We start from the raw sequence: 12,833 nt of genomic DNA, 5'->3' as shown, positions 1-12,833 counted from the left end.
CCTGAAACGCATACATTTTAAAATTACAAAATAACACAAAATACAGACACTGTATTGAGATGGAGTCCCTTCCTTCTACTTGACCCCAGAGAGCAGAGCTCCAGGGTCCTGCAGGTCTGTTGTGAACTACGTCACTGACTTCGTATTGCAGAAAGAGAAACCGAGGTCCAAGCATGTTGCTCAAAGTCCAATGGCTAGTAAGTGGCAAAACCAGAATTTTAATCTAGGTCTCCTGACTCCTACGCATGTCCCAAAGTCAAAATTTTACGAAATTTGAAGTGAAAAGCTTCCAAATTGCAGAAAGAAAACAAAAAACCCCAAACCATTGGTTTATGGAGCAAGGATTACTGTTTCCTTATCATCAGAGAGCTGATGGACATCATCTTCATCAGCGCAACGTCTGACGGCGTCCGATGACCTGCCCGGGTACATCTGAAGCTACGACCAGACCGCTCCCAGGGCTCACCTGTGATGAGAGCATCAGGCCGGGACTGCTCTTTCCTCCAAGCCGGAACAAAAACTGTAACATCTTTGTGGCCTCTTTCCAAAAACCAATCCACTGCCAATTTGATTCCCCGGCAGGAAAATACTTCTTTGTTTCCATGGCTGAAAGATGATTTTAGAACACATAAGACACAACAAAATCTAAATTCAACTTGATTCAATTTTGTCAGCAGAAATGACCACCTAATTACAATAGTAATGGACTTCAAATTTAAGATGGAGTTGTACAGCTCAGGGAAACACAGAGAACCTGGAAAGCGGAAAATCTGTGAGGAAACATGAAAATTGGGATCATTCTTGTGGGGAGAATAAAGAAAAGAGGTTTTCCAGCGTCAAGTTGTAAAGGTTAACTAGTCTGAAAGTTTTCATCAGGATGGGGGAGAAAAGGAAGGGGTCTCCACCACAAGCAGAAACTTCAGTCAAATGTGAAAAAGTCACCTAGAAAAAAAATCTATCAACGGAAAATCATGTTCACAGTGCTTAATTGCCTGTAAGAAACACTTCCCATGTCCTTTAATGAAAAGACACCTGGTTTTAACAATATTGTGTCAGACAAGGATTAATGATGACAAAAGGGCACTCAAAGTTGGATTAAGCAGTCTTAGCGCCTACAAGAAAACGCTCGGACGAAAGTGTAGTCACTCAGTAAATACTTAGCTAGCACCAGGCTCTGCCTGTGCACTTTAACCTTGTAATTCAAAAATTAACACTGAATCTAATGTTTTTAAAAGAAACAGTCTCCTGCTTTGAATATAACAACTGTTTTTTTTTGTATTTTTTTGCAGCTTGAGCTCCATAATGGAGACAGATATTCTTTACTCCTCGGTGTGAAGGAAATAAGGTAAGTCAATGCTCTGTTAATTTTTAGCACAAATCAAATATTAGGTGTATTAACGTATTCTACTAGACCCCTTGGGAAGTACTAGAACCATCTAAATAATCATTTCAAGGACAAAACAGAAAGCCCAGCTTGCTTTGTAGATCCTGAAGCCTATAAATGCAAACCACATAGACTGTTCCTGTTCTAGAGAATGTTCTGGGGCAAGGTGACAGGTGGACTCAGATGCAGTGGAAGTTTCAGAGGGAGGGATAAGGGAAGGAGTTTGAGGTCCTGGTTCCTAGGTAACTCAGGCTGCTCGATGGCCCTGCCAGTGCCCCAGCAAATGACACAGTGATGCTGAGTTTCATAGAAAATACTACAATCAGGCTTCCGAAAAACTACAGAAAAGACTGGTAGCATCTCTTGAGAGACTATACATATTATTCCTAAATACAAACATTCACTGACACCTGACCATATTTTTATTTTGTATTAATGCTTTGAAATCTAAGTATATTGTGCGCCTTGCTAGTCGTTATTGACACGTGGTTTCCTGAGGCCTGAGCATTTAACTGTTTCTGGCTCTAAAGAGAGAACTGCATCAGCACTTTCTCCCTGGTGACTTCACGTGGGAAGGGAAATGGTCACATCTGACTCAGAAGATAAGATCTTCCATTTCTGCAAAGAATGTTCACAAGATGTGTGGCAACAGCAAATCATTTACAGTCATGGGACAAAGATTCTCTAGATGCTGAAACAGGTATTATCCCACCTGCTACTGACGGCAAAGGTCGTTACTGCCCTCTCCTTTTGCCCCACGGCCCCCCGCCCCGCGCCCCCACCCAACAATACCTCACAGGGAGGAAGCCAGCAAGAGGGTGAAAGGTGTCACAGTGTGAACGATACACAGACACATACGAAGAGCCTGGGTTTCTGAGCAGATGGATCCACACCGATCTCTTACCTTGTTATTTGAGAAAAAAATATTTCCTCTCAATATAAGAAACTGTAGGCAAGTTTTCTATCATTTGTAGCTAAAGAAAACTTGGAAAGCTCTATGAATGTATATTTTCATGTAAGAACGTTAGAAGGACAAAAAAGCTATCAAATAATAGTAAAAAGAGAATTCACAAGGATGCTATAACTGTGAACTGAGTCTCCAAAGGAGTAATGCAAAAGATGACTGGATTAGTAGAAAGAAAATATCAGTTGAATGATGAAGCAGAAAATGTACTAAGAATACAGATAACTAGGGCAATCACTTACAAGCTTGACCTAATGGACATACACAGAAACCTGCACAAAATGAGAAAATCATTTCAAATACATGTGGAAGATTCATGAAACTGGCTATGTACTAGGCCCCAGAACAGATTACAACAGACAGCAAGAAACTGTATTATACAGACAATATTCTTGGACAATGTTATTACATTGAAGATACGAGGTTCTAGTTCAAAAATTTGTATTGCTCTACACTAGCAAACCAATTTAAAATTTTAACTAAAAAATCCCATTTGTAGGGGCACCTGGGTGGCTCAGTCAATTAAATAGTAGCTGACTCTTGATTTCAGCTCAGGTCATGATCTCAGGGTCCTGGGATCAAGCCCTGTGTCAGGTTCTGTGCTCGGCAGAGAGTCTGCTTCAGGATTTTCTCTCTCCCTCTGCCTCTCACTCTTGCTCTCTTTCTAAAATAAATAAATCTTAAAAAAAAAAAATCCCATTTGTGAAAGTAACAAAAACTAAAATCTAAAGAGGAAAAGATAGACAGGAGCTTTATGGAGCAAATCAAAATGGAAAGCCCGTATTGAAGGGCATAAGTGAGGACCTGAATGAAAGGAACAATAATGTATCATTTTCATGGATGGCGAGACTCTTATTTATTTATGAAGATGGCAATTGTCAGATTAATCTGTAAGTCCACTGCAATTCCAATAAAAGTCCTCAAAGGGATTTTCAGGGAACCTGAGAGGCTCATCCTAAAATGACTATGAGAAAACAAAAGACCAGAATGGTTAAGCAATATTGAACAAAAGAGGAAGAACTTTCCTGTTAGTTGCAATACGTAGTATAAAACTACAGAAATCCAATCAAGGTTATACTGGTACAGGCAAAGATTAAAAAACAAAACATATAACAAGAGTGAGCTGAAGGTAATACATGTGTATAAGTGACATTAGAAATTAGTGAAGATGGACCATTTACCAGGGTCCTAGGGCAACTGATTATATGGAAAACAACTGTATTTTTATCTCCTACCATACACAAAAATAAACTGTAGATCAAAGATTTAAATATGAAAAATACTGTGAAACTTTTAAAAGAAATTATAGGACATACATTAGGATGGGGAGATTTTTTTTTTTAAGGTTTTATTTTAGAGCGTGTGCACAGGTGTCGGCAGGGGGAGGGGTAGAGGGAGAGGAAGAAAGGATCTTAAGCAGACTCTGAGCCCCGTTTCAGGTTCCTTGCTCAGCACAATCTCATGACCCTGAGATCATGATCTGAGCTGAAAACAAGAGTCGGAGGCTTAGCTGACTGAGCCACCCAGGTGCCCTGATGGGGAAATACTTCCTAAAGAAGACACACAATCATGTGCCATCAAGGAAAAGCCTGAAAGATTTGCATACATAAAGCTTATACAAAAGAATAAACAAAAATGCCATAGATTGGGACAAGGTATTGCAATGTATAGGACGAAAGAAAAGGTGGTACTCAGTATATAAAATACTCCTATACATTGAGAAGGGTAACCACTTTTTTAAGGCAAAAGATATGAACAGTGAATTCACAGAAGAGGAAACCCAAATGACCAACGAACATATGAAAAGATGCTCAATAGTGAAGACATGCAAATTAAAGCCAAAAATGAGACACCACTTCACACCCATAAGATTGGAAAAAATAAAGTCTGCAAACACCAGATGTTGCCAAGGATGTGTGAAAGCAGGAACTCATACGTTACAGGTGGGAGTGTAAATTGGTGTAACTATTCAGGAGAACAATTTGGCAGTACTTTATAAAGTTGAAGGCGTGCTTTCTCTAAAACATAGTAATTCCATATCCAGGTATAGTAACACCCCACACTAATATGAAATCAGGTTCAATGCAATTAGCAATGGGCTCTCATGCTTGACCCAGGCTCGGGGCTCGTGGGGGTGGGAGAGGCAGGCAAGGGTGGATGTGTAGAGGGGGTCTGAGTCTCTGACACTTTCCCAGATGATCTTTTCCTCCTGATCAGACCAAAGAAATGAGTGCTAACCACGAAAACCCTGGAATGGTTGCTGTTGCCTTGGAAGTGCCTCCCAGCTACCAAGGCCCAGAATCATCCCCAGAAATATTAAAAGCCTAAGCAGATAAATGACTGGTGGTTCCAAACTGCAGCTGGGACTTCTCCAGACTAGGAGAGCTTTAGGAGAATGAACTTAATCTCCCCTTACTGAGGCGTGTTGAAGGATGTGCATCATCACATGGGCTGGATACAATACTTGTAGGAGGTTCTGATAAAGAATTATAAAAACAGGACATCAGAGCAAACACACTGCAGCTCCTGGTGCAAATGAACTATCAGTTGAGTATTTACTAAAATAAGTAGGATGATGTTTAAGAACTGAAGTTTTAATTCCATATAAATAGAGAAGAAAATTCATTATAGTTCTGTAGTCACTTACGGGCTATGTCTGCATGCATTTTCTCAGTAGTAAAAATAGCTAATTCTATATTTATGAATTGGCATGTTCTTTTGGGCCTTGATTTCTTTTTTATTTCAACAATTTGGCAATAAAGATGGTATACCTCATGTGAGTCCTTCTGATGCTGAATTTGTTGGAAGATCTGTGGCCACCTTTGATTAGGTAAGAGACCCTGAATGTTTGATAAAACATGTCCTTTGACTCAGTGGGATTGGGTTCGCAGGGAAAATTCCAAATTCTCACTGCAAATTCTGAGTTCCTATATAACACAGGCTCAAAGTTGGCATGTGGTTCACCACTGGCTTTAATGGTAGAAGAATACAAGAAGTCTACCAGCAGGTAACTTTCTTAAAAGGCTTATTTTACTCTGTTCATGTTTGGAATAAGCATGCTTATAAAAATCCTGCTTTGCAATGACCAGAGAAAGGCTCACTTGAAGTAGGCAAATTGATTTATAGGGATTTTTAGAAATGCCCTACTTAAAAGGATTATTTGTATCTCTGAATACCAGGAAATAAAAGAATGAACTGGGACAGTCAGAAAGAATGAGTTAAACTCCAGGCCCCTTTCCCCTGGTTCTCAAGCCTTCTTGCTGCTCTTTCTTCTCCCCCTAACTTCCCTTTGCCTTCTTTGCCTGGGACTGAGAAGATACTTCCCAATGGCTCTAGGGTCTGAGAATACCTTCCCTTGCTAGCCTTACTTGAATGTTCTGATGTGAGCTCTACCTCCAAGATCCCCTACATTCAACATGCACAACATAGCTAGGGAAGCAGAAATGATGAAGAGGATGGAAAAAGGAGTCTTGAGAATTTGGATAAGAGACTGTCCTAGAATGAAAGCATCCGGTTGGCAGATAGTTGCCCTGATGACTTGGAAGGAAGGGGAAACAAAAAGAGTCAGCCTACTAAACAGTATAGAGAGCCATACGAACCAACTTTTCACCTTAGGGTGAGGAAAATCAGCCTGATCCCTTGAGGGCTGTGAGGAGTCCGATGCCTTTTACAAGTTAGCCAGGACTGCTGGGTGGATCAGATATGGAAAGAGTATATGTGCCCCGTTCCTAGCTGATACCCTTTTTTTTTTTTTTTTTTAGATTTTTATTTATCAGAGACAGAGGCAGGCAGAGGGAGAAGCAGACCCCTTGCTCAGCAAGGAGCCTGATGTGGGAACTCGATCCCAGGACCCTGGGCTCATGACCTGAGCCAAGGCAGACGCTTAACTGACTGAGCCACCCAGGCGTCCCTGATATTCTCTGTCTTAAGAGTTATTTTCCAGTGCTCCGGAGAGATCTGCAAAGATGTACCAAGGTCCTCGATCACATGTCTTTAGTCCTACAGCCCTACGCATGAAGAGGGATACCGGCTGCTTGCGTGGAGGTTTGACGCGGGGAAGAGACATGGTGGGGGCCAAGGCTGAGCCCCCTCAAAGCGGAGTGCCATGGCCTCAGGCAGCTCTGACCATGTAGGGGGCAGATCAGAATAGACGCCTAATCCCCTTGGCTGTTTTGTCAGCCTTGCTGTGGGTGGGATTCAAGCACCAGGAAGAGACGGGGTGCTTGGATGGTAAGCATACACAGTTCCTCAGGGACTGGCTTTGGGAAAGAGGTTTTCCCAGAGTTTTGGGAAAAGATGGAGAGAGGTGAAGGCAAAGGGAAACTCAAGACTGCAGGGTTACCAAGCCTTATAAAGGTGTCTTTTTCCTCCTACCTTGATCATTTCGTGTTGTTTCTTAAGGATCCTAGAGCAATGTATTCTGCAATTTCTTGTTTTTTCATGTATCACCCAGAATCCCCAGACCACCTTTCCCCTACTCTTTCACCTGTGAGGTTCCCGAGCGGATCTGAGGTCACCTCTTGTCTCCCAGTGAGGGTTAATGTGTTGCGAAGAGACCTGATGTATAAACTACCATATTCTCTACTCCAGTTAGAGTATTTTTGAAACTTCTGGGAGACAAGGCATCTGAGTTAGTAAATGTGTGCTAGGGAGCTGCCAGGCTATGGGCCAAAGTCTGAAGAAGAGAGACTTCAGAACGTCAGTGGCAACTAATAAACCACAAGGGAAACTAATTGCGGATTTATTAGTCATCGCAACTTCCCCAGCAGATTCTGTAATTCATTGTACAGCCTGTACCAGACAGTAACATGAAATTAATTTGCAGACCAAGCTGCAGAAAGGGCTACTGAGTTGGCTGGGGTAACCCTGATACTTCTACAGAGGGACTCTAACTCACACACAGAAGCAACTCCCTGTGAACTGGAAACTGGAAACCAGGGGAACTAAAATAAACACAGAGTATCTTGAAAACATATTCTTGATAAGACTTTCACTATCCTAACTTTTCATTCTGTAAATTCACTGTCTCTAACCATATATACTTCTGTAACAAATTTGAAAAGGACATGAATTCAACTTTTTTGTCAATTCCATCAGCACTCAACATGATTTGCTGTAACAACACAATGTATACTTCTCAATGGAGAACTGCAGCTTACTTGCTTATTAACGTGGCATTAGGTTAGTCACCTATGAGGGTTAATGGGGTATAAAGGCATATTTTGTAATACAGAGAAAAATTCAGGAAAGTACATATTTTCATGTAGTTCGCTTCAAAACAGGGCCTAGAAGAGGGAGAAATGGGCCAGCCATTCCATCAGCCATATCTAGGAAAGAGGACTTCCTACACTTCCTTAAGTTATATATACACACATGAACTGGGTTAACCAAAGGATGGGAAGGGTTACTTTAAAATTATAACTTATCATCCAGTGACAGACATGAAGAGTACCCGAAAACATGGAGAAATCCGAAAATGGAACAAGGCATCTATTACAGGGACTGCCTCTTTTCAATTCTTTTAATGGCACTGAAAAAAAGGGAAGCCAAAGGAGTTTCTTTTTAATTACCTTTGGTTTGAGTATTTGCTTTGAACTAACATATTGCCTGCCATGCTCGTAAAGAACGCTGGAGGTACCGGGAGGAAGATGTAAGTAGTAAAAGGATCCTGAGCATGCCTCCTCCCTGGGGCACACTGCGACAACTCCTGCAGGTACCCAAGGGGTTTCACACCAAGATACTAATCAAAATCGCAAAAATTAAAGAGCATATTCAAAGCAGCAAGAGAAAAAAGAATTACATTCAAGGAAGACCCCATAAGGCTAACAGTTGATTTTCAGCAGAAACTTTGCAGGCCAGAAGAGAGGGGCAGGATATACTCAAAGTGCTGAAAGGGGAACAACCTACAGTCAAGAATACTCAAGCTGGAAAGATTACCCTTCAGAACTGAAGGAAAAACAGTTTGGCACACAAAAGTTAGAGGAGTTCACCACCACTAAACCAGTCTTACAAGAAATATTAAAGGGACTTCCTTAAGTGAAAAGAAAAGGCCCTAACTAGAAGAAAATTAAGAAAAAACTTCACTGGTAAAAGCAAACATAATGGTAGCAGATCACTTATAAAGCTAGTACAAAGGTTAAAGTAGTAAAATTCTATCTACAGAAACTAGGCAAGGGGCTCAAAGATGTAAAATATAATCTTTTAGAATGTGTTCAAACTTAAGTGACCGTCAACTTCATATAAACTGCTATATACTTAAACCTGTAATAAATACACATAAGAGAAAGTGATATCTGATTGTGTACAGCAGAACACTAAAGACAGTCATCAATCACAAGGCAAGAGCAAGAGAAGAAACCAACAGAGAAGTATAAAAACAACCAGAACACAATGACCAAAAGGATAAATGGCAATAAGTACATACCTATCAATTACTTTAAATGTAAATGGACTAAATGCTCCAACCCAAAGACATAGCGCCACTGAATGATAAACTGATCTCTATGATCTTACAAGCAACTCACTTCAGACCTAGAGACACATACAGACTTGAAGGGATAGAAAAACATACACTATGCAAATGGAAGTGAAAAAAAATTGGGATAATATTTATATCAAGATAGACTTTAAAACAAAGACTGTAACAAGAGACAAAGGACATTACATGATAAATCAATCCAACAAGAGGATATAAACATGGTAAATATCTATGTTCTCAACATAGGAGCACCTAAATAAATATTAATGTAAAACAAATATTAACATAAAACAAATTGACAGTAATACAATAATAGGGGAATTTAATACCCCACTTACATAACCCAAACAGAAAATCAACAAACAGTAGCTTTGAATGACACTTAGACAAGATAGACCTAACAGATACAGACAGAACATTCCCTCCAAAAAGAGAATACACGTGTTCTTTTTAAGCGCCCATGGAACATTCTCCAGGATAGATTACACATGGGCCACAAAACAAGTCTCAACAAATGTAAGATTGAAATCAAGCATCTTTTTTTGAGCACAAGGGTATGAAAAAAATTGGAAGAAACAGGGAATAAAGTTCTGCATTTCTATACATTAATAATGAACTAGCAGAAAGAGAAATTAGGGAAACAATCCCATTTACAACTGCATCAAAAAGAATAAAATACCTTGGAAGATATTCAATGAAAGAGGTGAAAAACCTGTACTCTGAAAACTGTAAGACACAGATAAAGGACCTGAATAAACATTGTTAAAATGTCCATACTACCCAAAGCAATCTTCAGATTCAAAGCAATCCCTATCAAAATACCAATATTATTTTTTTTTACAGAGCTAGAACAAGTTAATTCTAAAGTTTATACGGAGCTACAAATGACCCCGAATAACCAAAGCAATGTTGAGAAAGAACAAACCAGCTGCAGGTGTCCCAATGCCAGATTTCAAGATAGACTACAAAGATGTAGTAATCAAAACAGTACGGTACTGCCACAAAAACAGACTCAGATCAATGGAACTAAACTGAGAGCCCAGAAACAAACCCACATTTCTATGGTCAATTAATCTATGATGAAGGAGGCAAGAATATACAATGAGGAAAGGATAGTCTCTTCAATAAATGGTGCTGGGGAAACTGGACCACTCACTTTCTTACCCCATACACAAAAACCCCAAGCCTCAAAATGGATTAGAGACCTAAATGTAAGTCCTGAAATCCTAAAACTACTAGAAGAAAACTTAGGCCATGATCTCCTGGACATCAACCTTAGCACTATTTTTCTGGATCTGTCTCTGAGGCAAAGGAAACAAAACCAAAATAAACAGCTGGGAATACATCAAACTCAAAAGCTTTTGCACAGCAAAGAAAACCATTAACAAAATAAAAAGGCAAGCTACCTAACGGGAGAAAATATTTGCAAAATGATGTATCTTATAAAGAACTGACACAACAAACAAAAACACAACTCAAAAACCCCACAAACAATCTGATTAAAAAATTGGCAGAGGATCCAAACAGACACTTTTCTAAATAAGAAATAGATGGCCAAGAGATACATGAAAAGATGCCTAACGTCACTAATCGTCAGAGAAATGCAAATCAAAACCACAATCAGATATCACCTCAAGCAAGTCAGAATGGTTAGTATCAAAAATGCAAGAAATAACAAATATTAGTGAGGAAGTAGAGAAAAGAGAACCTTCAAGCACTACTGGTAGGATTATAAATTGGTTCAGCCACTACAGAAAACAGTATAGATGTTCCTCAAAAAATTGAAAACAGGAATACTATACAGTCCAGTAATTTTACTTCTGGGTATTTACTCAAAGAAAAAGAAGACACTAATTTGCAAAGATATATGCACCCCTGTGTTTACTGCAGCATTATTTACAATAGGGAAGCAACCTAACTGTCTACCAGTAGAAGAATGGATAAAGAAGATGTGGTGTAGATAATGCAATGGAATATTACCTAGTCTTAAAAAGTATAAAATCTTGCCATTCATGAAAACATGGAGGGACCTAGAGGGTATTTTTTTTTTTTTTTAAGATTTTATTTATTTGACGGAGAGAGACAGAGAGAGAGAGAGGAACACAAGCAGGGGGAGTGGGAGAGGGAGAAGCAGGCTTCCCAATGAGCAGGGAGCCTGATGCGGGGCTCGACCCGAGGACCCTGGGATCATGACCTGAGCCGAAGGCAGATGCTTAATGACTGAGCCACCCAGGCACCCTTCAGAGGGTGTTCTGCTAAGTGAAATACGTCAGACAGAGAAAGACCAATACCACGTGGTTTCACTTATATAAGGAATCTAAAAAAGAAAACAAAATACCAAAACAAACATACAAATGATAAGAATCAGACTCAAAAATACAGAGAACAAATTGGTGGCTGCGAGAGGGGAGGGCTATAGGGGAATAGCTGAAATAGGCAAAGGGGACTGAGAGGTACAAGCTTCCAGTTATAAAATAAGTCATAGGGGTAGAAAGTACACCTTCGAGAAGACAGTTGATAATATTTTAATAACTTTGTATGGTGACAGATGGTAAATGCATTTCACTGTAGTGAGCATTTTCTAACGCACATAATTGTTGAATCTCTATGTTGTACACCTGAAACTAATACAATATCTGTCAACTATACTTCAACAAAAAAAAGATGGTGAACTTACGAAAAAAAAAATACTTGGAAATCACTGGTGACTTTTATTCTCGTTTTGACATTTATGTAGCAAGTATATTACTTATATGATCCAAGGAAAGCAATTCTTAAAACAATCTTTCCATAACTGATCTAAAATCCAATTATAAAAATAATACCTAGAATGTCATACTAGTAATACATTAGCATAGCTAATTATTATGGTAGTTGGCAGTGTCTGTAAGGTGCTCAGCAGCACGCCCAGGACACACAGAGTTATTAGTGCCTTTACTCTCTCATGACCTTGTAGTCCTAATTTGTGCAAGATGGAAAAACTTGCTTTGGAATGAAAACGAAACCAATAAAATAAATCTTTATTAGCTTTAATCTCACCACTGATAGTAAATTGTGATTTTGAGAACGATATATTTGATGTCTGGAGATCACTAAACTGAAACCAAAAAGTAATCAAGGTAACCAGAGGACTGAAAAGAGAATTGCCTTTTTTAATAACCTTGTATATATCCTTTTTTATTTAAGTCAAAAATGTGACCTATAAGTACGCTCTATTCTCCACTTGAAGGTGCAAGGATGATTATAAAACTCCAGTGGCTTTTAATGGGCCATTATTACATTAAGCTACCCGCAGGAACACAAGTTCCCAGGGTTGTCAGTCAAGTGGTTACAATGAAAAATTTAAGAGTCAAAGGTACCCCTTTAAACCAGAGAACCATATTTGAATCTTTTGCACCAACTCCTTCAAGTTTAGATTTAGCTTCGTTACATCACAGGAAGTCGGGGTGCACTGGATGTTAATCACAGAGTAATGTAACATGATAAGAACACTAATAAAAATATTGAACACTAAATTATTAACAGATCCAGGTGCTCTTCAAATATTTCATAACTTGGTATTTTTTTCAATTTTTAGGCCTGATCATACACAAACCATGTTGGACATGTGAAAATATTTTACTTTTAAAGAACTCTTTAAAAAATGGCTTTAAGACCTTCTTCACTGATCCTGTATTTTTTCAATGTTTTAGGATTGTTTAAAAGAAATTCTCACATCGATCCTATGTTCCTTAAATAGGGAGAAAGGAGTGCAGCTGGATATAACCCTGAATATGGAAATAAGAGAAAATTTTACTTTCTATCATTGTAGTCTAAATTTTATATTGTGTGATAATGTATAATGAATTTCATGTGCTGCCTTATGGGAATCCAAAATTTTCTTTTACACTGCAGACTCATACAACTGAATGAGGTCTATTTTGTCACTCTAATAGCTGCTCAGATTTAGGATCTCTGATCTTTTTTCCAATACACCAAGAGCACTCTGAAGCTAAACCCAGTTGTTA

At 39.1% G+C, this 12,833-nt stretch overlaps 1 protein-coding gene across 4 annotated transcripts in view; it reads right to left on the bottom strand.

Moving 5' to 3' along the window:
• Positions 1-12,833, bottom strand: part of ZC3H12C (zinc finger CCCH-type containing 12C) — a 75,877-nt gene that overhangs the window by 13,713 nt on the left and 49,331 nt on the right. For all 4 annotated transcript variants that reach the window (XM_025893736.2, XM_073903710.1, XM_025893738.2 and 1 more), the window contains exon 3: positions 467-606. In XM_025893736.2, the coding sequence (XP_025749521.1) occupies positions 467-606 (140 nt within the window). The remainder of the gene's footprint in view (positions 1-466; positions 607-12,833) is intronic.

This window comes from Callorhinus ursinus, unplaced genomic scaffold (assembly GCF_003265705.2).
Source record: "Callorhinus ursinus isolate GAN/ISIS: 27379988/994484 unplaced genomic scaffold, GSC_fseal_2.0 scaffold19, whole genome shotgun sequence".
Taxonomy (NCBI): Eukaryota; Metazoa; Chordata; class Mammalia; order Carnivora; family Otariidae; genus Callorhinus; species Callorhinus ursinus.
The sequence above is the reverse complement of the archived record's forward strand: the minus strand, read 5'-3'. Positions and strand labels throughout refer to the sequence as shown.